At 29.3% G+C, this 27450-nt stretch overlaps 1 protein-coding gene across 4 annotated transcripts in view; it reads left to right on the top strand.

The window, feature by feature from the left end:
- Positions 1-25303, top strand: part of LOC143079584 (neural cell adhesion molecule 2-like) — a 96324-nt gene extending 71021 nt beyond the window's left edge. For 2 of the 4 annotated variants that reach the window (XM_076254995.1, XM_076254994.1), the window contains 6 exons: positions 7786-7863; positions 12446-12641; positions 13576-14349; positions 16927-16998; positions 17600-17669; positions 18935-25303. In XM_076254995.1, the coding sequence (XP_076111110.1) occupies positions 7786-7863; positions 12446-12641; positions 13576-14349; positions 16927-16998; positions 17600-17669; positions 18935-19030 (1286 nt within the window). In that variant the 3' untranslated portion in view covers positions 19031-25303. The remainder of the gene's footprint in view (positions 1-7785; positions 7864-12445; positions 12642-13575; positions 14350-16926; positions 16999-17599; positions 17670-18934) is intronic. The other 2 variants (XM_076254996.1, XM_076254997.1) reach the window with 2 other exon arrangements.
- Positions 25304-27450: the final 2147 nt, after the last annotated feature.

The following is a 27450-nucleotide window of genomic DNA, read 5'->3' as shown; positions in this document are numbered from 1 at the left end:
ATACTCAAATTTTCATGTATTTTCTTCATAGTGATTTTCCTTTTCTACAATTTATACTTTAATCAAACATTTACAATCATTTTGAAAAGCTGGTCTTCTAAACAACGCTATTGAAAAGAGAGTTTGAATGCATCTCCCTGTGAGTTTACTTACTGTGGAACTATTTGTGAGAAAAATCAGCAAACTGACATTTTTTTGCAATTTGCTGTTTCAGAATTAAGAGGCATTCTGGGTAATGATTTCAAAAGCAGGCATTAAAATGTTGTGATTGGTCTGTAATATTCTTATCACTGATAGCTGACCAATAGAAAACATTACCCATAATTCCTATATTCTTGAAGTCTTATTGCATAAATGTCATATTGTATACAGAGCTGTATATTTTTGGTTAAAGTGCTGTTGATTATTAAGTGCAATATTGTGTAAATTTTGTATTATTTTGTAAATCTTTTGTATATAATCATATAGATTTAGAACTGTTGTACCTCAATTATGTTGTATTGCTACGAGAGGCAAATATATATAAAATTTAGTTGATGAGTATTTGTTAATGAAAGACGAGGGTTTTAGTTAACAATTAGAATGATGTAATATACAAGTCTGTATTCAGATATGTTACAGATATTTCATTAGTTGAAACATAATTTATTCGATTATGATAAAAATACTTACGACGTCGATACATGTTGTCTAATTGTAATGGATAGGTATAAGCTTCAATTGAGTAAAGCAGGTAGTTAAAAACTTTTAAATTATCTTGTCCAAAACAAGTACGATTTTTATAGACTGTATAAAATATTTTTGCTAACAGTTAGCAGAATAAGTCTATTCAAGTCATCGTACATATATAAAGAACTAGAATAAGAAAAAATATGTCAACATCTAAGCCTGTTCAAAACTTTAACTCACATTTTTTCTTCAAATCATTTCTAGTCATTCGAATCTTTTAATTAATCAATTTTATGCACTTATATACTAACCTCAGGTTTCTTGGATGCAAGCTCATAGACATTTTAACCAGTTTAAGCTTAATTCTAGTTTAGGCTTAATTCTGATCATTTTTTTGCAGTGTAGCTATTTCATTTTAAGCTATGCCCAAGTTATTAGTAATCAAAATATTAAGTTAAGATTTCACTCAGGTTTTATAAAAAGAAGAAAATTCAGGAAGATTTTGAAATTTATGTTGAGATAAATTCAAGATTAAAACTGCAAGTAAATGTTGGAAAAATCCACTGTATCTAGATCTCAAAGAGAACCAGTTAAACAACAAATGATATTTTAAGACTTTAAGTGGTATCCAGAGGCGAATTTAGGGGGGGGCCCAGGGGGCCCGGGCCCCCCCTTTTTGGGAAAAAATTTGGTTGCTTATATAGGGAATCACTGAAGCGTGACTGGAGCGGGCCCCCTCTTAGGTCAGTCAGTGGGCCCCCACTTATGAAAATTTCTGGATCCGCCACTGGTATCATTGCTGGTAATTTTTCAGTATTTTTTGGTTTTGGATCAATATTGAAAAATAGCATTGAATTGAGTTACACTGTTTAAGATAAAGGCTGGTTTACAAAAAAACAACTGTACATTTACTAATCAAATATTTTCTTAAAATTTTAAGCCAGCTCTGTAATATATCCGGTTGCCTTTATAAGTAGTATCTTTCTGTCGCTGGTGTATGTCAAATCATGAATTTAGTAACAAACTCTTCAAGTGTCATTCCTTTGACATTATTCCCTCTTTTAAAAATTAAATTTTGTAAGAGTTTATTTCCCTTTGGGTAGGTAATTTAAATTTAAATAAAGTTAAATGTTTTTTTAAACTTGACTGTTAATTCAACATTTAACTTTATTTCCTTTGAATAAAGGTTTAGGTCACCTACCCTAAAAGAAAGATAACTCTGATACAAGCAAAGGGAAACAATTCTTGAAATTGGAAAAAGAGGGAATGATCAAAATAACATTCCTTTAAAGAATATTTAAGTACATTAATACATAGAAAATGAAAAGGATAATCTGAAATTAATAGATATGGATATAAGAAATGTGTCCTAATTGCAATAATAATATCTTGAAAGAGTTTTGTATGGGAAAATTAAGGAAAAAATAAGCTTCCAGAAAAAGCCATTAAATTTTGTGTCATGATTAATGTATACAAAATTATTGTAAAATTTTCTTAGCATAATGATAATGTATATATTTTTTGTATAGTATTTTGTATAATTTATTTAAATGCGGCAATCAAATAGAAGATAGTTTGCTTTACTTTTATAGTCCCTATTGAACATTTATACCTGAGCTATATATGTAAGCTAATTGCATCATTTGTTGTCCATCATTCCTGAATCCATTTTTATCCCTTCATCCTCATTTGGTGTCCCTAAGCACTCCCCATTCAATATCTTTTTGAATAGCCATCATCAAATATAATTAAATGGATACTGCAAAGCAGTAAAACCTACAATTATTCCTAATCTTCTTATACTATCCATTGAAAATTAACTACTTTATTTTTATAACCCTGCAGATGGCACCTGTTTGACACCTATCTTAATTGACGAGGATTGTCAGTTTTCCACAAAAAAAACTGACTGCCATGATATAGCCAATACTGTAAATTTCAGAAATTATTGCGTGCATTTATTATTGCGATTTTGTCATTTTAGACCTCAATGCGATTTTAATTTTTATGATTTTTAGAAATATCTTGATTAATTCATATAAAATATTTCAAAATGCAAGTTTAAATTATTGCATTTACACGTCCGTCGCATTTCAATAATAAAAACCTCACAATAATTTCTGAATTTACAGTAGTCTATTGTGTTGAAAGTGGTGTTCAAACCCTTTTTCTATTCCACAACCAACATTTAGAATTTAGGAAAAATGATTTGCATATATCCAATGCAAGACTGCAATAGTATTTTTTTTTAACTTTATTTTTAGAAAAGTTGAAACAATTAAAAGATAACAAACAATAGTATGACTCATTTTTTAAATGGTGAGCAATACACTCTTTATCATGTAGTTTCTACAATTTTTGTATCATTTTCAAATATTTTTATATTGTTAGTGTATTTTTTTTTTTATTTATTTCTTGCAGTTGTGTATTACTACTTAACTCTTATATGACTGTTTACACTTGTTAAGTATTCTCCTTGACCAAAAGGAATATGTCAATAAAAAAAGAAGAACTATACATTATCTCAAAATAGAAAATTTATTCATACAAGACTTAGGAACAGGTATTATGTGAGGCTTTCCTGGGCATTACTATTTTGTTTCGAGTCCAGAACTAAAAAGATTAATTTTTTGAGACAAAATATGGTTGATATTCTGCAACTCTTGTAAAAAAAAAGGTAAATTCTATTTGCACAGTGGTAATGAGTCAAGTTCAGCACCAAATGTTTTGAACTAAAGGTCATCCCCAACGTGTTAATGACTCAAGGTCAACATCAAAGGTAATGACTTTAGGTTAATATCAAATGTTAAATAACTAAAGGTCACCCCAAAGTGTTAATGACTCAAGGTCAACATCAAAGTTAATGACACAAGGTCATAACCAAAGTTAATGACTAAAGGTTAATACAAAATTCTAAAAGACAACTTTTTATTGTTTTGGCATTTTGATATGGTGGCTCAGTTTCAAACACATTTTGAAATTTTGTAAAGAGTAATTATTTGTTTCTTTAAAAAAAAACCAAGAAATTGAATGATATAGGAATAATTATACGACCGCAAAATTTGAAAAATTTTTCGTCGTATATTGCTATCACGTTGGCGTCGTCGTCTGCGTCGTCGTCGTCGTCGTCCGAATACTTTTAGTTTTCGCACTCTAACTTAAGTAAAAGTGAATGGAAATCTATGAAATTTTAACACAAGGTTTATGACCACAAAAGGAAGGTTGGTATTGATTTTGGGAGTTTTGGTCCCAACATTTTAGGAATTAGGGGCCAAAAAGGGCCCAAATAAGCATTTTCTTGGTTTTCGCACTATAACTTTAGTTTAAGTTAATAGAAATCTATGAAATTTTGACACAAGGTTTATGACCACAAAAGAACGGTTGGGATTGATTTTGGGAGTTTTGGTTTCAACAGTTTAGGAATTAGGGGCCAAAAAAGGGCCCAAATAAGCATTATTCTTGGTTTTCGCACAATAACTTTAGTTTAAGTAAATAAAAATCAATGAAATTTAAACACAATGTTAATGACTACAAAAGGAAGGTTGGTATTGATTTTGGGAGTTTAGGTCCCAACAGTTTAGGAATTAGGGGCCAAAAAGGGACCCAAATAAGCATTTTTCTTGGTTTTCGCACCATAACGTTAGTATAAGTAAATAGAAATCTATGAAATTTAAACACAAGGTTTATGACCATAAAAGGAAGGTTGGTATTGATTTTGGGAGTTTTGGTCCCAACAGAATAAGGGGCCCAAAGGGTCCAAAATTAAACTTTGTTTGATTTCATCAAAATTGAATAATTGGGGTTCTTTGATATGTCGAATCTAACTGTCATGACTGTGTATGTAGATTCTTAACTTTTGGTCCCGTTTTCAAATTGGTCTACATTAAGGTCCAAAGGGTCCAAAATTAAACTTAGTTTGATTTTGACAAAAAATGAATCAGTTCGGTTCTTTGATATGCTGAATCTAAAAAATGTACTTAGATTCTTGATTATTGGCCCAGTTTTCAAGTTGGTCCAAATCGGGGTCCAAAATTAAACTTTGTTTGATTTCATCAAAAATTGAATAAATGGGGTTCTTTGATATACCAAATCTAACTGTGTATGTAGATTCTTCATTTTGGTCCTGTTTTCAAATTGGTCTACACTAAAGTCCAAAGGGTCCAAAATTAAACTTAGTCTGATTTTAACAAAAATTGAAATCTTGGGGTTCTTTGATATGCTGAATCCAAAAATGTACTTAGATTTTTTATTATGGGCCCAGTTTTCAAGTTGGTCCAAATCAGGATCTAAAATTATTATATTAAGTATTGTGCAATAGCAAGTCTTTTCAATTGCACAGTATTGCACAATGGCAAGAAATATCTAATTGCACAATATTGTGAAATAGCAAATTTTTTTTTAATTAGAGTTATCTTTCTTTGTCCAGAATAGTAAGCAAGAAATATCTAATTGCAAAATATTGTGCAATAGCAAGATTTTTTTTTAATTGGAGTTATCTTTCTTTGTCCAGAATCAACTTAAATCTTTGTTATATACAATATACAATGTATATTCACTTTTTACTACCAACTGATAAATTAAAATAATCTTTACCATTCAGTGATAACAAGCAGTTTTTTTACATCTTAATATTTTATGATGTATTTAAATGAGTAGTTATTGTTGCAAACTCCATTAGAAATTTTAATTGAGATTAGTTTTGGAATAAGGGAAAGGGGGATGTGATTAAAAAAATTGGGTTCAATTTTTCTCATTTGAAATTTCATAAATAAAAAAGAAAATTTCTTCAAACATTTTTTTGAGAGGATTAATATTCAACAGCATAGTGAATTGCTCTAAGAGAAAACAAAAATTTTAAGTTCATTAGAACACATTCATTCTGTGTCAGAAACCTATGCTGTGTCAACTATTTAATCACAATCCAAATTTAGAGCTGAATCCAGCTTGAATGTTGTGTCCATACTTGCCCCAACCGTTCAGGGTTCAACCTCTGCGGTCGTATAAAGCTACGCCCTGCGGAGCATCTGGTTATTCATCAACTTATTTCTGTTCTTCATTATTAAACGAAATACTACAGACCAAAAGGTTTGGTAGCCCATCATCGAAATTTCTTTTTTATTAAACTACAGTACATGTATTGGTATGTCATAGAAGTTTATTTGTTAGAGACAACAAAACCACACAAAAAGTTCCTTTTACAAAATAACAAAAGAATCTTGGAATATTTTTGTATCACATTTTTCCCTTAATCAAAAAGTGATTTTCAAAGATTTATATTATCGAATCATCTTGATATGTAGCTGTTTGTGCTTTATTTAAGCAATCATAAATCAGTCAATCTATCAAAGATATAAGTATCTTTCAGATAATTTAATATAGATCATAATATTTCCAGAAAGGGACCAATTTATTTTTTTTTTCTGAAATATGAAAGAAAAAAAAAATCTTGTAGAGTATAAAGATGAAAATCCTGTGAATTTTAATAGTCAGTTGGCAATTTTTGAATTGACAGGCTCAAGAGAAACTATTGTCAACTGTCTTCAGTCGTATCATGCTGTGTCATGCATAGCTTACCATTAATTGTTTAGTGTTGAAAACATTTGAGATACTAGTTACTTATAACACATATAACAAGAATTTATATAACCTTAATCATTGTGCTTTAATTGTATACGCATAAAGTCATCTGTTTTTATTTTGTTATTAAATTAATGTCGGTGTGAGAAAGATTAATTGTAGTTCTTAGATGTTCTGAATACATGTATGTGTCTTGATTTAAAATACAGTATTTTACACTTGTGAAAAAATAAAAGCTGAAGATACAGCTGTTCAAAATATGCATTGTTGTTTATTATAGTTTTAGCAGTTAAAAAAAGAGAATTGGGGGAAATGTATAATTCAGGTCAAAAATGTTTGAAAATTTATCAGCTTATATCAAAATACACAATGGAAATTGTGGTTTAAAGAGTAAAAACTAGAAGAGAACAGACTGATAAGAGATATGTTGTAAGTCTCCAAAAACAAATGAAAAGTGATGATTGTTAAAATTTATGATAGATGATTGGTAACATTATGATATAAGATTTGGTAAATGTATGATAGAAGATTGGTGACATTATGATAGAATATTGGTAAATGAATAATAGAAAATTGGCCAATGTATGAAAAAAGATTAGTAATTGTATGATAGTTGTTTGGTAAATATATGATAGTTGTTTGGTAAATGTAGGATAGAAGATTGGTAACATTATGATAGAACATTGGTAAATGAGTCATAGAAGATTGGTAAATGTATGATAAAAGATTAGTAAATGTATGATAGAAGATTGGTAATTGTATGATAGTAGTTTGGTAAATGTATGCTAGAAAATTGGTAATTGTATGATAGTAGTTTTGTAAACCTTGATAGAAGATAAGATAATGTATAAAAGTAGTTTGGTAAATGTATGATAGAAGATTGGTTAATGTTTGATAGAAAATTGGTAAATATATGATTGAAGATTGGTAGTTCTATGAAAGAAGATGGGTAAATGTATGATGGAAAATTGGTGAATGTTGATTAAAGATTGGTAAATGTATGATAAAAGATGACCATCATCTGTACTCTGAAGATAATTGAATGCAGGTCATTGAAGTTTACAAAAATAAAAGGTAGATCAATTTATGTCTAGCTTCGGCTTGACAAAATTGGATACCTGTTGCGATTATTCATGGTTTTGAGATTTGGGTGAAGATGTAAATGTGATGCGAGTATTTTGCTTCTGAAGTGATCAAAAATTTGTGAGAGAGAGAGAATAAGGTAGTTAAGTTTTGTGGTTTTTGGTATGCCAAGAAATCAAAGGTTTCATAACAGTTCAGATATTTTTGTTGTTATGGCTTTTTGAGGGGGATTTTGTTTTGTCTTTATATCATGTCGTGGGTTCATGACTTTTTTGGGGTATTTGTCATTGTCTCCATATCAGGTCATAGTTTCATGGCTATTTGAGGTCAAGGGTTTGTGGCTATTTTTGTTGGTTTTCATTGGTTAGATCTGGCCATGGATTCACCTTTTCATTATATACATTATTAAGTATCAAATCAACATTTTGTGAATTTTTTTCTGTTACTTTTCTTCAGACCAACCAACAACAGAAGCACCAGTAGAAGAAAAAACTCCAAAACCAAGCAAAAAACCCCAAGACACTAACTCTTCTGGTAGATCCATCTAACCACTTTATGTAGAGTTTTGTTTTGAAATTTCTGTATGTAAAATGACTTGGTTAAAGTGACTTGTATCAGTTTTGTCCTGAAATTTTGTACAGAGCTGAAGTACCATTTTGGAAGAAAAAAAATTTCATCATTATTCAATTGCAAGAAGCAAGCCCCCTTATAAAATCAAAGATTTAAAGGTGAAAGGGTTATTGTATCATACAAGGCTGTATATCTGCCACAAACTTTCCCAATGCCTATCACTTTAGAAGTAGATATAGTTCAAGATTGACGTTTTGGTTTTGTTTAGTAACCAGGGATTGTGGGAATTAAAACATCATTAAAAACTTTATCATAGGGTGTCGGACAAAATGTAGGTCCTATATATGTTCTACGATGTTCTTCTGCAATAACCCTTTTATTGTATAGCAGTATAATATTTAAAAGTAAAAATTGGTATAAACTAAGATTTTGTCGTTGATGACGTCATGAATTTTGAAGACTTATTGCACGCTAACTTTTGGTTACTTTCTGTGGGAAATATTATATTGCTATACAATAATATATAATTTGCAATCTAATATAAAAATCAGAAGATGCAGTATAATTGCCAATGAAACAAACAGTCCATCAGAGACCAAATGTAGGTATTGCATTCTTTAGAAACTTAAAAGTATTAATACAATGAGCCAATGAAAAATGAGAATTGTGATCATGTGATCATAGTTTTGGAAGAGAAAAAACTAGTGCAGTAACAGTTTGTGCTATTCTTAAATGAACACATTGTAAACATTTCTTGATATTGAACAAGATCGAGTGACTCTTTCAACATACCCAAACAATTTGTGTACCGGTAATAACAGACTAAATTTTATAATGGAAACAAAGGATTGATACTACCGTAATTCTGGAAATCTAGAGACCAAGGTAAGATAACCCCTATTTGATGAATATAAAATGTCTTCTTTCTCTATTAAACTATGGTAAAATTTAAATAAGAATGTGGCTTAAAGATCTGCTGTTATCTGCAAGTTTCCAGTACAGTACATTTCTTTATTATTCAGAGCAAATAGTACTAAGTAATTTCAAATTAGCACATTGGATGTGTGTCAATTGGGCAATACATCAAAGACTAAATATGTTTAAAAAATATGACCAGTACCAAATTGTCTCCCTTTTGTCACATTACTAAGGGAGATAATAATGCTTCACATTTTATGAATTGAGAATCTGAAATAATCTCTGCGCTGCTTTGTGAATGACAAAGAGTGATAATATTTATCAGTCACTTTACATCAGAACTTCAAACAAACTCTGACAAAGAAAACATTTCTGTTATGACCTAATTGCTTAACATATTTTTATTGCGCTGCCCGCAAGATAAATAACTGCTGATTGTTAGCTTTTCTTAATAGCATAGGGTCAGGTTATTCAAAAAATACTTGCAGCTATATTTTATTTATGGATTTTGCTTAAAAAAATGATTAAATGCAAGCACTCCTGATAATTCACGTATGGAAACAATGCAGCTACAATTGTTTGCTTAGATAAGTTTTAAATTATTAATACATAATTTTATAGCTGAGACTTCTATAACACATTATAGTAGTCTCAGATTATAATAGGGTCTTGGAATATATCCATATTGTCTTGTAATTTTTGTAAATCTGAAGAATTTGTGTTTGCAAGATCTTTTTGAAAAATTGTAAGCTGTTTTTAAAACAAAATTGCTTACTGTGAAACTATGGAAATTAATGTGAACTAAATAAATCCTCCTTTATAATTTTAAGTTCATTAGCTTTATATATAACAAATTAAATGAAGCTAGACAAAATGGATATAATTTAACACAACTGAAAAACAAAATCTGAAATGTTTTTCAATAATTGTAATTTAACATCCAGGAAAAATTAACAGTAAATTAAAAAAAAAAAAGACTTTGAAAAAAATAGCTTTGCATTTCCATGCTTGTATTCCTATATATTTCACTAAGGCTTTTTCGTTGGTCCATGGCTTATACAGCTGGTTGAGGTTTCTGAAAGTTATTTGGTCTGATTTGGTTGGCTTTTTGTATTGCATTCCCCAACTGCATGTTTTGACGGTCAAAGAAGTTTAAAAGATAAGTTGTGTCAAGGAAATTGTTTTGTCTTCTATTTACTCTGCATGTTGTATATTCACTGACACTTGCTCTTTTATATGATGCACTTTTTGGTGATATATATTTATTGTTGTTATTAACAGTAGGAAAAAGTAGTTTATGCATGTTCTAATTAATCTGTCTGTAAAACAAAACATAAGAAATGATCATCCATTTAACATTTATTGCAAAAATGTCAATTAATATATTTTCTACAATTTGCAAGATTTTGTACTCAATTACTGTTCTCATATTGTAAATTTTAATTGTAAGTTAACATAGCAAAAAATCTTCTTATTTTTATTTACAAAACAATCTTATTTGCCCACAAGATATTGTTAAATTAAAAAAAAAGAATAGAAAAAAGAGATTACAAACTGTCAGAATTATTTAGATGTACCGGTAGTTTAAGTTGAGAAACTCCTGGAAAACAGACAATTCACTTATAGATATTAAATATATTTCTTGGAAATAAGTGACTATTTTGGTCGAATACTTTAAACCATCACAAAAAAACAATTGATAGATGATATTATTTTCCAATTTTATATTAAAGTTTATGCAATCAGTAATGTTTCAGAAATATCAAACTTTTCATGCAAAAAATCATTTTTTCTGAAATAGTTGAAAATGTTGATAGCATTTAAATTAAAGTTTTAAAAATAAATAATAGTTTTAGCTTAGCTGTAGTAAATATTGTTACACTAATATGTATCGTGATGCATTTTATCATATCTTTTTTAACTAATTTTTTGCATCGTTCTTTGAGGGCCCTCATGGGGTTTTTGATTATGTGATTACTTGGCCGTTTTTTTAATGATTATTTGATTATTAAGCCAAATATTTCATGATTATTTGATTACCTAGGACTGTATTTTTAGTTTATGATTATTTGATTACTAAAGATAAGCAAATATTTAATGATTATGTGATTATATTGGCAAAAAAATGGTGATTATGTGATTACTAGGACCCCCCATGAGGGGCCTCTTCTTTTATTTGTTGTATAGTATATGTTTATTTATTCTAGATATTTTGATGTTGTGCATATTTTGTGCATGTTGTCTGCATGTCTGTTTGCAGAATAACAGGGTAAGTTATGTGTAACTGATATGTTTCGTACAATGAGAAATGATTATTTCTTGGCATAAACTTTATGATATGTTTTCAGGGTTACATGTAAGTTTTTGTTTAGTCTTTTGATTTTGGTCTTGTCAGTAGGAGAGACTTTTATTTTGACAAAAGCAACTGGTTTAAAAAAAAAAAGCAGAAGATTCGAAATTGGAAATTAAAAACCACAATGAAAAGAAAAACAAACAGCACATGGCCAACAACCACCAACAACCACTAGACAACCCCTTTTAAATAATTTAATAGTGACAAATTAAACATGGTAGTCAGTGATCAACGTCCCACTAAAAGATTATAGGTTTATAGATATAAGAAGATGTAGTATGAGTGCCAATGAGACAACTCTCCATCCAAATCACAATTTGTAAAAGAAAAACCACATTATGCATTCTCTGATTTCTTATAATTTAACGAACTTCACTAATATGCACACTAGACTTACATTTTTATGTAAAAAAGTTATTAATTTTTAACACAGACAAAAATGTAGTCAAGAAATATGTTAATATATTATTGCCAATTAGTGAAGCTTTTTAAATTCCTTAGTGCAGAACATAAAAAAAATGATTTTAATTTGCTCTATTTTACTAGGGTTTGGCAAACACATCACATTACAGCAAATATTTTACAAATTCTCAATGAGAAAAAAAACAAATAAATCATTTATAATCCTGATGACACCATTCAATTGTGGTCAAACATGTAGACATAATATTAAAAGTCTTATCATTTTTGTATAACATGGGTGTTGATGTCTTTATTTTCTATAGAACATCTATAATTAAGTAAGAACTGCGTACACTTCAGTTTATTGGAGTTTGGGTTTTTGGTTTTTCATGAATTTACAAAAATCTTAACGTAACGGATAAGTTTTGGTATTTTTGAAAATTATATAATTGATTTATGCTGTAATTGTATTCAACTGGAAATTGTGCTTAAATTAATAATTTAGAAATTTATTGTTGTTTGAAATGTAAAACTCTTTTAATCATTTAGGCAGCAACCATTTGATTTTCTGGGGGGGGCTATGGTTTTTTTTGGAAAAAAAAGTTTGTTTCCAGTTTTTGGAGAAAAAAATAATTTGTTTTTGATTCTGAGAAAAAAAAATTGTTTGTTTCACCCTCAGCTGCCACTATATGTAATGCTAAAATTGAAAGAAAAAAATTGTTTTCGACTTGTCGCGAAAAAAATAGATTGTTTTTCGCCGCAGGCGAAAAAAAATATTTGTCCAGAAAAAAAACCCATAGCCCCCCCCCAGAAAATCAAATGGTTGCTGCCTTATTATGATCAACTTTTAATATTAACCTGTTTTATTTATAGCCCAACAAGTCCCACTTGGAATCGTGATTGCAATCATCATTATCGTAGTTATCATCTTGTTTATTGTGATTGATGTCACATGTTACTACAAGAGGAAGTGTGGGGTTTTCATGTGTATCAAAGAGAGGGTTGGCAGGACTGGTTCCATGGAAACCAGGAGTAAGGAGAAGATAATTGAGGAAGGAGATGCTGATGGGTAAGATAGAGCTCAGGTTCCATAGTCAAAATAGTACTGTGAAGATTACATTACTTTTATGTACAGTTATAATTAGGATTTCTTGGTCTAGTCAATGTTTGTTCTTACAAGGGCCAATGATGTTTTTTTTTTGTAATTTTACAGGATCAAACCAAACTAATCTAGCCTTTCTAGAAAAACTGAGATTACTAAAACAAATGACCAAAATATGAAATTAAATTAAATTAAACTTGATATATAAAAAGGCCCTAATTTGGTTCTTAAATGGATCTATTTCAAAAGATTTTAACCCTGATGTAAAAAATTGCTTCATAAAAGTAAATTATAGGCTTTCAAGTTAACCTTTTTTGGATAAAGGCTAAATATTGAATCCCTATAGACCAATTTTCTGAATCAGTGATTGGGGTCAAAGTTTACCATGCTAAAAATTGGTATAAAAATATTAGACCATAACTGACTTGTAATACCAGTATTGCATAACTTAGTAATTCATAATGTGATGTGCCAAAAGGAAGTTATTTTGTTGTATATAAGCAGCATTGAATAAAAAATCTGGAAAATTAAAGCTTTTTGAATATACCCATGAACTTCTAAAGACCTTACCTAGCAAGTAAATTGGATAAGTCATAAATTAAATCTTTCATAAGGACCTTATTGGATGGTAAACTCAAGGTAACCCTCTTATTCAACTGCGATCGACCGTTCAACCCAAGCTTTACCTGAACCATCACAAGAAGATTTAGTTTGAAATTATTTTCTCTTTTCTTTTCTTTATTTTTTGGTTGGGAAGTAACTTTTGCAAATGACAGATATGTTAATTATTGAAAAGTGAAGACTATATCAGAATCATTGCAAAATTAATGTTTCTCTATAGGCAAAATAAATACTATTTATTTTCTCTCAGAAATACTTTTAAAAATTATAATTATCTCAGGAAAACTGTAAAATCACAAGAACAGAACAAAAATGGAGTTAAATTACAAGACCTAAATAAGGAAGAAAAGTCCAAAAGCACTCCTGATGAAATTCAGGAAAAGAAAAAGGAGGAACCAGTCAGTGTAACTAAGGAAGCTGAAAAGAATAATGGAGTGAAGAAAAATGGCATTGCAACATCTAATTTGTCTTCTGAACCAAAAATTGAGTCATCTGAGAAACCTCTGGGTGACAAATTAGAGAAAGAAAGATCAGATGTGAAAACACAGTCAGCTGTTTCTAAGACAGAAGCACCAAAAGATCAGACACAAAATAACAAAATAAAATCTGATCAAACTGAAAAGGATGTAAAAAGTTCAAATATTCAATCTCAGTCAAAAACAACTAATCAGAAGCCAGAAAACAGCAAACAGGAAATAAACAAGGAACCAGTCATTTCTACAGTAATAAATGGTGAGCCAAAACCAGTTGAACCAAAACAACAGAAACCAGTTGAACTAACAAAGCTGAAACCAGTTGAACCAACACAACAGAAACCAGCTGAAACAACACAACAGAAACCAGTTGAACCAAAGCAACATAATACAGTTGAACCAAAACAACAGAAACAAATTGAACCAAAGCAGCAGAAACAAGTTGAACCAAAGCAGCAGAAACCAGTTGAACCAAAACATCAGAAACCAATTGAACCAAAGCAAACTAATACAGACGAACCAAAGGAAACTGTTGAAAAGAAAAAGACAGTCAAAAAGCAGTTAGACTTCAAGGATGATGAGTAAGCATTCACAGAATGCTGCAAATGTTCACAACTAACTGCATGTGATTTAAGATATGCAAAATGCTGCATTCAAACAGCAGCAACCCAATATATATAAACACCCTGGTTTTTCTTGTTGGAGCTGCATTTTTAAGGCATTTGTGTTATTGGTGGAGGAAACAATTTGTGCCTGAATGAGGGAACATGTAACTGCATGTGATTGACAAAAGATTGAAAGTACTGAAATCTAAACAACAACTACTTATTAATAATGCCCTTGTACCTTGTTGAGATTTGTTTTTGAAGCATTCCTATTGATGGTGGAGGAAAGTTTCAGTATTAATTTGCATTTGCAAATGTTTTCTACTCACTGCATGAAGTTGGAGGAAAATATATAAAGTTATAGATTCTAAGACAAAGTAATCATATAAAGCAGCATGTTGATATGTGCAGTTTTATTTTTTCCTAATGATGGAGGAAAATATTTATTGACAGGATGATATTTTTGTTATTATCAAATGTTTGTTGGCATGTAATACCAAGAAAAATGCAGTTTTAAGCATGGCTTACACATGGTGTTGAGCTGGTGTGTCATGTGATTTTACTAACATGATAAGGGATAAAAGCATAATATTATTAGTTACACAGTGTGCAATTCTCCTAATAAGAGAATTTATCAGGTCAATAAAATTCATATCGGGTGAGGCGATAAATTCCGTATTAGGACAATTGAACACTGTGTAACATATTTATCCTGATTTTGTTATATTACATATTTTCACATTCAAATTCAATATGAGGACAATATCGACCAAATATAGTTTAGATATTTAATCTAAAACTGTGAAAAATTAAAAATATAAGGACTATTAAGCAACTCAATTTTTTTTATTAGGTCAATGGTACAAGAGAGATAATTTCAATTGACGTAATAAATAAGGGAGATAATTCCAATTGACGTAATAAAAAATTGTACTGAAATTTAAAAGGACAATATCAGCCAATCAAATTGCGAGAAATTACTCTTTATCAGGATAATAAAGATTGTCTTGATCACCTGTTCCCATTGTAAGATTGGTCTGATTTCTATTATTTATAATTGATTGACAGATTTTTGACAAATCAAGTGATCTTGATCTTGTGAACGAAGTGAAATTGAGCTTTGAAATTAAGTGAAAAATTGAGCTTTGAAATTAAGTGAAATTGAGCTTTGAAATTAAGTGAAATCGAGCTTTGGAATTAAATAATATTGGTAGAATTGTGAATGGAGATAGGGAGTGTGTCAAAGAGACAACAACCTGACCAAAGAGCAGAAAACATACAAGACTACTAATGTGAATTCAATGTAGAGAGAAAATCCTGCAGCTCGAGGCAGGCAATGATATACTCTAGGGGGCTGAAAGTGGCACTTTAAAGCAAACTAACAAATATATGATCCAACTTACCACAGGTGGTTGATACCCTTAGAGACAGATAGTTATAACCCAGTGGTTATGAAAAACAAATGAAATCATTAACAAGCATACATGTGTTTCATTAAAATTTATCAGGAATGCTCATTGCCGAAATTTCAGAAAGCCAAATATAAAGCAGATTTTGGTGCATTTAATACTAGTAATTGCATGAAATTGAAGGTTGATTTGAAGTACTTATTTGCATGCATGAGAATTAGAAAAAGTGATATCATGATTATGTTATGTATTCCCATGAGGAAAATGTATTTTCAAAAGTAGATTATTAGGCTGCATCTCAATTGATTTTTGTCACTGTATATGCATTTTAAAATTTTGATTGTTGTGTAATAAGTGCTGGTTAAAGCCTACAATGAAAAAAAAATGTGTTTTTCTTTGTTTTTAAAAACTAAGTCAGTAAACTTTTGTATATATAATTTCTTATGTTAAATCTTTTCTAATGTAAAGATCTTTTTGCCTTTACCAGACCTGCCACCTTGCAGGATTTATTGGGGATTTCCCCAAAGAAAGTGTTGGTCAGACTTGTATACCCCATATACAAGACCAATTAAAAAAAAACAATTTCAAGGGACAAAAACGGCATTGAAGCACATACATAATTATTATTTAACAAAATAAATTAGATTATTAAATTAAAAAACTTCTGAAATTGAAATGTTTAAGAAATGCCTTAGGTGATCTTGTATTTAAAATCATCCATGGAGATTTTGAGAAGTTGGCAGATAGGTGATTGCTTTAGTTGTAAATGCATTTATGTTGTTTGTACATTGTAATACAAAATTTATTGAGTTTAGTCCTAAACTGATTTAGGGACGACATCAAAAGATCGATGTAGGATAAAAAACTTAAATCAAATAGTTTGGGGGTGGGGGGTCAATATTGCTGCAAGTTTTGTTAATCTAAAATTGATAATCAATTTTTCCCAAATTAAGTAAAGGGGGGGGGGGGTCCAGTGAAAAAACAATGTGAATTAAGTTTTTATCCTATTGAACTTTTGTGTCGTCCCTTATTATGAAGGATTTCCAGTGATGAAAACCACAGTGTACTGTTTCATGACTCACTTTATTTGTTACCATAATACCAAAACTATAAACAATTTTATTCATTATTTTATCTGTTACAGGGAAAAGAAGGTACCATTGCTGGCTGATAACAAAGACACTGAAGGTTCTGATGCTGACCAGGAAATAGGAGAGTAAGTACTGTAAAGACAAATATAAAATAGCTGAGATTTAAAGTCATAAATATGCATCCATCATGTTCCTAACATACCAAACAATTATAACAATGCTTATCTGAGGCTGTTTTTTCAAAAGGAATAAGTCATGTCTTTTTAAAGCCAAAACATAATTTGCTGGTTATACCCCCAAGGATGACTTGGGAATAGAAATATGATCTTCTTCAACCCTTGCAAAAGGGGAATCGTTCTAATGGTTGGGTAAAATGTACAAGTATGCAGCCACTTTCGCTCAAAATTGGGAGGTTTAATCCCATGCCTTGTGAAGAGAGTGCTGTGCATATTAAGATCCAATATACCCTCATTTCCCAGTTGCAGTCTAAATCCCCCTCCTCCCCATGAAATGTTTGCCACTGGATGTTTAAAGCAACCAACAAGTGATTTACAAATGCTGGTAATGAATTGACAACACAGTTAACTATCAAAAACAAGAATTATCTATACAATTTTATATAAAAAAAAAAACAATTTTGACTGTACAAATGTGTTGAAATGCACCTATACAAATCTTCCAACTGCACTGTGTTCAATTTTAAACATTTTTTTAACAATTTACCAGAACTGCACCAGCAAGTGATGAGAAAGAACCAGAAGATAAAGAAGAAAAACCTATTACACCAGTAAAGGAGGTAAGTTATATAGACTACAACTGCAACAAGTGTATACAATATTTCTCCCCTCGAGACAGTTAAATTTTAATATTAAAGTGCAAGGCTTGCCAAGCTTTCTTAATATTTAAAATTTAACTGTTGAGAGTGGAGAAATATCGTAATACACGAGTTACAGGGGTGGAATCTGTTTTTCTTCTGATTTTTATCCTTCCTTTTCAAAGATTTGAGGAAAGTTGTGAACTTTTGATGTGACGTCATCAGGCATGGTTGCCTTTTTTCATGACGTCACAATAAGAAAATTTGCCAAGAACAGATTTTTCACTAGTGAGGAGAAATATTTTTCTCACACTGGTCAAGAAATGTGAAAATAGCACAAAAATTAGAGAAAACCATATACATCAAATAATGCATTCCTCTGAGAAAAGAGATTTGCCAAAAACAGCTTACAAAAGAGTTTCATTGGTACTCATACCACTACTTTCTTATATCTACAGTGTATACCTGCCTGATCTGTCACCTGAGTATTTTAACATCCTGCTTTAACAGACACATTTTCATGGTTCCAACATATGCCTATCCTTGCAGAAAAAACCTGAGTATTCTGAAACTCTGCTTAATCTGGCATTTTTTCCTGGTCCCCCAGTGTGTCTGATAACACAGGTTACACTGTATATACAATGTAGATCCAGATATCCTGACTTGGTACTGGCACAAAATATGTTAGGGTTGAACAAATTTTATTTGTGCATAGACTTCCATCTACTTCTATCTTTTTAAAGTAAAGTACACGCACAATAAAAACCTAAACAGCTTAGCAACTAACAGGATGTCCACTTACATCAACAAGGAAATATAAGACCAAATTTTAATAATGTTCAAAGGTGAATATCTAAAAGTCTTCTGTTTGTGTTCACAATATGCAAGTCAAAGTACAGTACATCTAAGATATTTAACAAAAACTGAGATGGCTAAAAATAAGAATGAATGCTAAAGAATTGAGAAAAAAAAATATACTCAGGTTGTACATTTTTTAACTCTAATGACCACAAAATCAGAGAAATAAGGTTTGAGAAGTATGATTATAACATGTACCAAGTTTTTGAAATTAGAGGTTGAGAGAAAGTGGAAATATAATGAATATGATAAAACTTTATAGTATTTTGCTATGGCTTAATCACATTTAAATTTCTTGAGTTTTCTAAGGTATTTTCTAAAAAAAAATCTGAAAGATTTTACTGCTAAAATTTATCTTGAGATTTGTACATTCTGAATGTGATTTTCAGGTTGAGGAGGCAGAAGAAGCCAAACCAGAGGACCAAGATAAACCAGCCTCACCTAAAGAAGAAACAAAGGATGTAACTGACGGAGGCAAAGAATAAAGGAAAGAAATGAAATTTAATGTTTACTTTTACAATTTCTATTTAAACATTCTAATAGAAAATGGAGTGTGTGATTAAGGAAAGAACACAGAAATTTAAAGACAGAAAGAAACAAAAAACAATATACATGTTACATGAAGTGAAGACCTGTTAAGGTGTTTGTATTTTTCTTAAATTCTTAACTTTTAATACAATAATTGAATTGTTTTTTATTTTCAAACTTGTAGGTGTATTTTATACAATTTTGTTGTTCAAAATGATATATTTGCTGTAAAGAAAAAATCGTTTTCAATTTTCTTGCCTTTAATATTGGAACTTTGATTATTCCAAAGTATATTGCTTGTTGCAGGATTGGGCATTTTTTTTTAAATGATAGATATTTATTTTTCAAATCTAATGGCATTTTCGATATTAGAATTATATCATTTAAAACTAAACTTTATTATAAAAAATTAAAAGAAAAGGGATGATTTTGTTTATCTTCCAGTTTCATACCGCTTTCTTATTATTTTAAAGGAAGAATGCAAATATTTTTTTTTGAATGAAAATTTTTAAAAAGCATTTTAGCATGAAAAGTTTGAGAAGTTAAGAAATGTTTATCAACATATTTTATCGAAATAGAGGAAAACACTCCATGTTTCAGAAGAAACAGCTGTTGAGAAAGACTTCCATTTGTAGTTATTTATTATTAATAGCTTGAATTCAGCAACATAAAAAGGCTGAACAAATGTTTTGATCTTCGTATTTTAACATAACACAGGTTTTAATACTGGTATTTTTATTACTGATATTATTATAAAAAATATAATGATATGTTCAATTATAAATTAGTTAAACTTGTATATTTTTTTTAGATTTACCAAAAATAGTTATAAAGTAAGTAGGAATATTTCGTTAGTAGGTCAAATTTTTTTGTATATATTTGTTATATTTTTTTAACCTCAGGATCTTAACTATTCAATTCAATATTCAGGTGTTCAAAATTTCAAATGTTTCTTTTAGAATATTCATCTAGTACTGTAAATACACACTGAGATAGTTTAAAAGATTTATTTGTAAAGTTCTACAAGCGCTGAAAGTTTCTGTTATACACTTTTATTTGTTATTGATTTTTTTAAAGCAATACAGTAGAAAATTTAACCTAAGAAAGATTTGATTTTATGCAAAAATTAAAAAACTATTCATAAAATAACATTCCAAACATTGAAAACATTTGAAAGTTGTCTTCTTTATGGATTAACAAAGGGGTAGTAATACACAGCCTCCTTTTAGTCTCATAAGAAATAAAGGGAGATAATTTGAATTGTCTCCCCTTAGTTCTGCGGTAGGGAAGATAGCTACATATGTATTTAATGCCAATTTGGATTGAAAAGTTTGAAAGTTCTGAGAAACCTGTGTTTATTGTGTAAACCATTTATTTAAATCTTATTAGTTTATTACTATGAAATGATATATATAATTGTTTTGAGTGACAAACTTTAAACAATTTTTCCTCTGAAATGAGCCATTAAAATTTCATCCTTTAAAGAAAATATTGTTCTTCATTATATAAATATTTTTTCTATTTATTAAATCTATTCAGCGGTAAAGTTAAATTGTTCTGGTGAAGCAAATTTGATTTTCGTTTGCTGAATCTTAAATCACTTTAGTAACAATTTGAATAAATTTGAACAGTAGCAAAGCAAAATGGATATAGTTTGAACATTTTCACAAAAAAAAAAGCTTTTTTTTCTCAAAATAACTTTTAATCAGTTAATAACTAGCATGTAGGATTTGTTGTAATATTAGGGACCAAGTTCCTGTGTTGTAAGTTAAGGCTTATATGTAGAACAATGTTGTCCTGTTTTAATATGTGTGTAATTATATGCACATTATTTAATACTAATACTACATCATTAAATTATGACATCATCTCATGTATTTATCAGTTAGACTCATGTGCTCATAATGTTAAGTTTCTTTTTTGTAATTGGTATGATTGTATTTGATACATTTGATGTATATTTCTGTTGTCATGAATGTTAAAAGATAATTGTCTAAAGTTCTTTTTATCCTGGCATTGCAATATTACTTGCTTTTTGACATTTGTAAATCCTTCTGTAGCTATTATCACAGGAAAATAAAAAATCTTGTTGAGGAAAATGGTCCATAATTTATGAAAAATCGGTAGAGCTTGCAATTTTTTTTGTGTGAGTTTGAAATAAGCTACAGAAGGTTTTAAATATGAATATGTTTATATATTATTCATCAATATATCATATTTCATCTTTTAATTGCTGTATCTCTGAGAATTTTTTCTTAAAAAGGATGAAATTCATTGAAACTAACACACAGTATTGTTTTGAGAAGACAAATTCAATATCATTTATAAAAATATTCAAATATAAAAATCATTGAAATTTGCATTATGTAAGTTCAAAATTGTTGATATAAATTTAAATATACATGTAGTTCCAGCTTTAATATTGTAAAATAAGATTCATAAAATATTCATATAGCGTTGTTATCCTGTAATGGTTTTAAAAGCAGGGTAATAAATTTATAGTTGCTGACCGCTGACCACTGACCAATGTCTATCATTATCAAGCATTAACAGTTTTAGTTTATTTTATAGCATTGTTTATTACTTTATATACATTTATACCTCATATTCGAAACATATTATATAACAAGTTACACAATAGTTATCAATAAAATGGCACAAGAGAAAAAAGGCAAGGTTTATTTCTCTGACACATTACAAGCATGCCATAAATATCATTGTCTAGAATAATTATTGTGAACCAAATTATTTTTGTGAGCAATTTATATTTTTAGGAATTTCCCAAATAGAAAACTTAGTATATTAAGAGTCCAGTTAATTATGTGCTTGCATTGTTCTCTCTAGATAAATCATTTTGAAAAGATGAAAGTATTGTAATGTCCAGTAGAGTCCTAATATAGATTGGAATATTGATCTGTAGGCTAGATATGTAATAGCTATGAATTTTGAAGGATTTTTTTTTCAAGAATCAGTAGGATTATTTACTAAGTAGACAATTCTAGTTGGATATTTCTTAGTAAAAAGCAGAACAGCATTTCAAAACTATAGATTTGCTACATAGAGTAATCTAGGTTGTTTCAAAATACATACTAGAGTTGATCAATTTAAGAATAACAGAAAGATTTTATTGATAACTAAATGTGACTGTTTATTTATGCTTTTGTAATATACTCATGCACTTATTGATAAAGTTTTTTTTCTTCATGTATATATGTTAAATGTTAATTAACAAAGCTTTGAATATTAGCATATGTAATATTAATGAAAGCTTTATGAAATTTTACGTTTAAACTCATTTTATATGAGGACAGTGATCATAAGTTGATATTCGATATTAGCCTTAATCTTGATCTTCTGTGTGTTTACTTTTATGTAGATAAATACACTTATATAAGAAATTTCTCACCAATTAATAATCAGAGATTATCTAGTCTTGAGTACCTTCCAAATTGTGCCATAATTTTTTGCAACAATGTAATTTTACAGTAGAGATTTGTTGTTATTTGTATTTTCCTTATGGTAATTTTTATACGGTAGACCATGTGAAAATTCAGCACAGCACAGCAATCCTTCATACTGAATTCAAATTCACACAATGATTTTACTTACAGCTCACACGGTTGTTTTTTTCCTCTTAACAAATAAACAGAAAGTTCACATGAAAATTTGTTCATCTATAAAAAGTTTTAATGACAAAAAGAAAATAAATGTCACCCATGAAATTTCATCGTAAAAAAATTTCGGCAGTAACTTTGCTGGCCTGATTATGTGTTGAATTTCGGATGTTTATTTTTAGACTTTGATATTATTGAATAAAAAGTAATTTTCTTTTTATTATGACAATCTGTACTTAAGTTACTCAAAATTTCAGGGGAGATAATTTCCTGATTTTATAATAATAGGATATTGTTAGTAGCAAAATTTCTTAAACTTATGTTTGATTTTGTTAGTTACAAACTCCCTTTATCACTGAATTATCTCCCCTGAAATACTCTGCTCAAACATTGATTATGCATATTTACCTGTATAGGTCAATTGATGTAAACAATATTTTATTGTGAAAATATTAACATAAAAAAAGTGTTATAATTTGAGTTTTATAGGTCAGTTAATATATTACAAGATTCAACTTTTAATAACAAAAATGCAGTATTAATCATTAGTTGCTGTTTCAGCTTGCAATATGTTATATTATGAACAATTTGTTGGCTATGTGATGATCCAATATTGGTTGTGACACATTTTTTTGTAGATAGCCCCTACCTACCCTTAAATACAGTATGTGGCCATAATTTAGTGGTCACTTTCAAACCCACAAATTTTCATATATTTCATACAAAACCACATATTTTTAAGTGCTTTCTCAGAAATGTTTGTCTGATTTTGATGAAATTTTAACCAATGTATACATATATAAATCTGTAGTGTTGTGTTTAGTATTTATTAACTATCAAGACGAAATAAGAAATCAAAACTTATTTTTTAACATTCACATATAAATGAGGTAATAGAAATTCCAATAAGATAATAATAATAATACAAGGTTGATAATATCAAATATGAAAATAGAACCTTACAAAGAATTAAAACAAAATGATAAAAGTAATCAATTTTGGATTCATTAATTTTCATGGGAAACGACTTTTGTGGTTTGATAAAATACTTGAATAATAACACCCAATTAAAAACGCATTTGTTGAATACTTGAATTAGTGGTTTACATCTATCCACACACAAATCCACAAAAATTATATATCATAAATAATAATGAATTCACAGTACATGCTAAGTCATTTTATGAGTAAATAAATTCAATATTTCGTAAAGTAATCATATAGATATTTTTCTTGAACGAGATAAAGGTAACACATGGTTAAAAAAAAAACTGTCATGCTTTTTGATAAGAAAATAATAAAATGTTTTGTGATTTAATTATATAATCTTGATTTAACATGCCAGTTAAAATTTAGAATAATTGCTTTATAGTGCTTTTGAATAATTGCTTTAAATTGTGCTTCTACACAATTGTTTATAATAGTGCTTTTGAATAATTACACAAAATGGTGCTTTTGACTGATAAATCTAATAGTGCTTTTGAATAATTACATAAATAGCTCTTTTGACTGATAAAATTAATTGTGCTTTTGAATAATAATATAAATAGTGCTTTTGACTGATAAAATTAATTGTGCTTTTGAATAATAATATAAATAGTGCTTTTGACTGAAGAAGTAAATAGTGCTTTTGAGTGGTTAAATAAATAGTGCTTTTGACTGAAGAAGTAAACAGTGCTTTTGAGTGGTTAAATAAATAGTGCTTTTGATAGATTAAATTAATAGAGCTTTTGAATGATTACATAAATAGTGCTTTTGTCTGATTATATAAATATTGCTTTTGAAATTTTCTATAATGCTTCAAATAAATGTTCATAATGGTGTTTCTAAATATTTGTGTTTCAAAGTGCTTTTTAACAATTGCTTTTAATAGTGCTTTTCAATAGTATGTATAAAGACTTGCTTTTAATAGAGCTATTCAATTATTAATTGTGCTAACTTGTATCTAAATAATAGCTAAAATTTCATTAAAAAAACATAGTCTTAAAAATATTGTGGTTTTGTATGAAATTTAGTGATATTCTGATTTTATTACCAAATTAGAGCTTCATACTGTCCCATTATAATTCAGTTCAAACATTCCGTGTTTATGGTAGAATAAAAGCAGTTTAAACATTTTTTCCCAATTTTTTATTTTTCTTGGATCCTACATCGCTTACAGCTTATCATAAAAAATCAGAGCTAACAAGTTTTACTTTAAGAGATTTTACAAATGCTCATCCTGAAATTGTCTCAATAAAGACTACAGTATATTAAAGAATATCATTAGTTTTGTTATAAAACAGTTGGAAATGAAAAACTAACTATGTGAGAAAAATAAGTCAATTATCTCCCTTTGATATAACTTCCTGACAATGGGAGATAATTTGAATTGTCTCCCTTTATTTAACTTGTTCGAGGGACTTAATTGACTCATATTTCATTAGGTACTTCATTTCATTTTAAACTCTCAGAAGCATAAAGTGCCCATTATATTTTGTTGTATATCTCATTTGGTACTAAGAAAATTTATATATAGATTAGTGGTGCTTTTGTGCATACAGTAGCTTTGTATTGTTTCTATTTTATGAATCACATTTTTGTAAGTGTTGTGTGTAATAAAAAAACTATTTTAAATTGTCTTAGTTCAATTATGCCCTAATAGTTATGTCTCAGTGTTTGCTTATTGAAAGAGTAAAGTGTTTAATTAGTTATCAAAGGTACCAAGATTATAATGTTGTGAATAGCATTTGCAAAATGTGAACCTATTTAATGTTTGAAAGGTTAATTACACAAGAGTTTACACTCTCCAGTTTTCGAAGAGATGATAATGATACTTAAGGGATATTCTTACTCAAAACTGGCAATTTCAAGGCAAAAATAAAAAATAACGAAAAGACAACAACAGTTTTCAAAACACAACATAGGAAACTAACGACTGAGCAACATGAACCCTATATAAAAACAAGGATAATCTTAGGTGCTCCAAAGGGTAAGCAGATCCAGCTCCATGTGTGGCACCTGCATACCTGCCAACTGTCACTATTTGCGGGGGATTTCCCCCATGGAGGCTCCCAAATTAAAATTTTGAAAGAGCAATTTTGTCCACAATTTTAAACAAAACAATTAGTTTTACAATGACTTTAAGCTGATAAAAGTATGAAGAAGCCAAAAACCAACATTAAAATGTATTTGAAGACCCCCTTGAAGGTTTTTTATGACTATGGCAGCCATCTTGCACGGAAAACCCCTATGGGCATTTTGAAAAGTTGGCAGGTATGCACCTGATGTATAACTCATGTAAAATGCTGTAAAAATCAATTACTCATAAATCTATTAGTTTAAGTTTATTATCAAATAATGTTTGTCAGATAAATATAGATTCTACAACTGCATCAAGTGTTATACGATATTTATCCACTATAGACAGTTAAATTTTTAAATATTTAAAATTTAACTGTCTCGAGTGGATAAATATATTGTATTACACAAGATTTGGTGGTGGAATCTGTTTCTCTAATGATTTTCAAACAATATACAGGCAAACTTATTCCTTCTTTACGAATGATCTTCAAAAAAGATGTGTTCTTTCTATGTGATGTCATCAGGCATGGTCATCTTTTTTCATGCCGTCACAATAGGGAAATTCAGAGGAAAGCAAGAAAATTCGACGTCATAATCAGATTTTAACCAATGATGAACTGAAATCAAATGAACCACACATTGATTAAATTTTGTTATACAATGGGTGCAGAAAGGAATAAATTCACGAAGAATTAGAGAAATGTATATACATTCAAAATAATTCAACAGATAAAGAAAGTTTGCTTAATCTAGTATTGACAATGAGGGTCTGTTGTGAACCAAACTTTAATGACTATTTAAGGTAGATACATGGTATACCGCCATCTTGGATTGTACAATCACAGTACAAAATTGGTCTAGTTATTTGCCCTAATCTGCAATTTTTGAGACAGATTTACAGTTTTATGGTTAAACTGTTTGTTTATATAAGGAAAACTTGGTGATTTATTGTATTAACCAAAATATTTGAACAAATATTCATTTTCTTTTGTTTTTAGAATCATTTTTTCAAATGAGCCATTTAAGGGAAGATAACTCTTACAGTAAAAAAATTATACTGGACTTATAGGATTTTTTTTTATTTTTACTTGTAGCAAGAAAACAAGTTCGGTGACCCCCTTTTTTCTTTTTATTTTCTTAAAGCATGTAATAAAACCTCTCTTTTCACAATTTATTTCAAAATTCTATCTCATAGAATTCATTTTATACAAAATCAAATGTTACACTTACACGGCAGCAATCACAGTCAATACACAGGGTTCTATAGTGGTTATGCATGTTGTTTAAAAGAAACAATTAGAGCAAATCTAATTAAAAGTATTGTTTCAGGAGAAGATTTTTGAGACGTAGACCAGAGACACAACGTGAATGTTTTAGCTAACACTGGCTGTCAACTATACAAAATACTTTAGATTGACAAATTGTCCCGATACAAATTCACAAAGAAGATGTTAAATATCATCCTATTAAATATATTGCACCTTCAGAAACAAACTAAAGAATGATACTAAGGTCCAACTCAGATGACAATGAATGAACAAGAAAATCACTAGTAGCAACTTCCATAAATAAGATAAGATATTACGGTTTTTATAAGGTTAATAACACTGTAGCAGGAATCGAAACATCTTTTCCCTGCAGGAACAATATGGCAGGTGTACTAGTGTACAGCAAGGACGTATATTAGACGTCCTTGTGTA

This window comes from Mytilus galloprovincialis, chromosome 6 (genome assembly GCF_965363235.1).
Source record: "Mytilus galloprovincialis chromosome 6, xbMytGall1.hap1.1, whole genome shotgun sequence".
Classification (NCBI taxonomy): Eukaryota; Metazoa; Mollusca; class Bivalvia; order Mytilida; family Mytilidae; genus Mytilus; species Mytilus galloprovincialis.
This window is presented reverse-complemented; position numbering and strand designations above follow the sequence as displayed.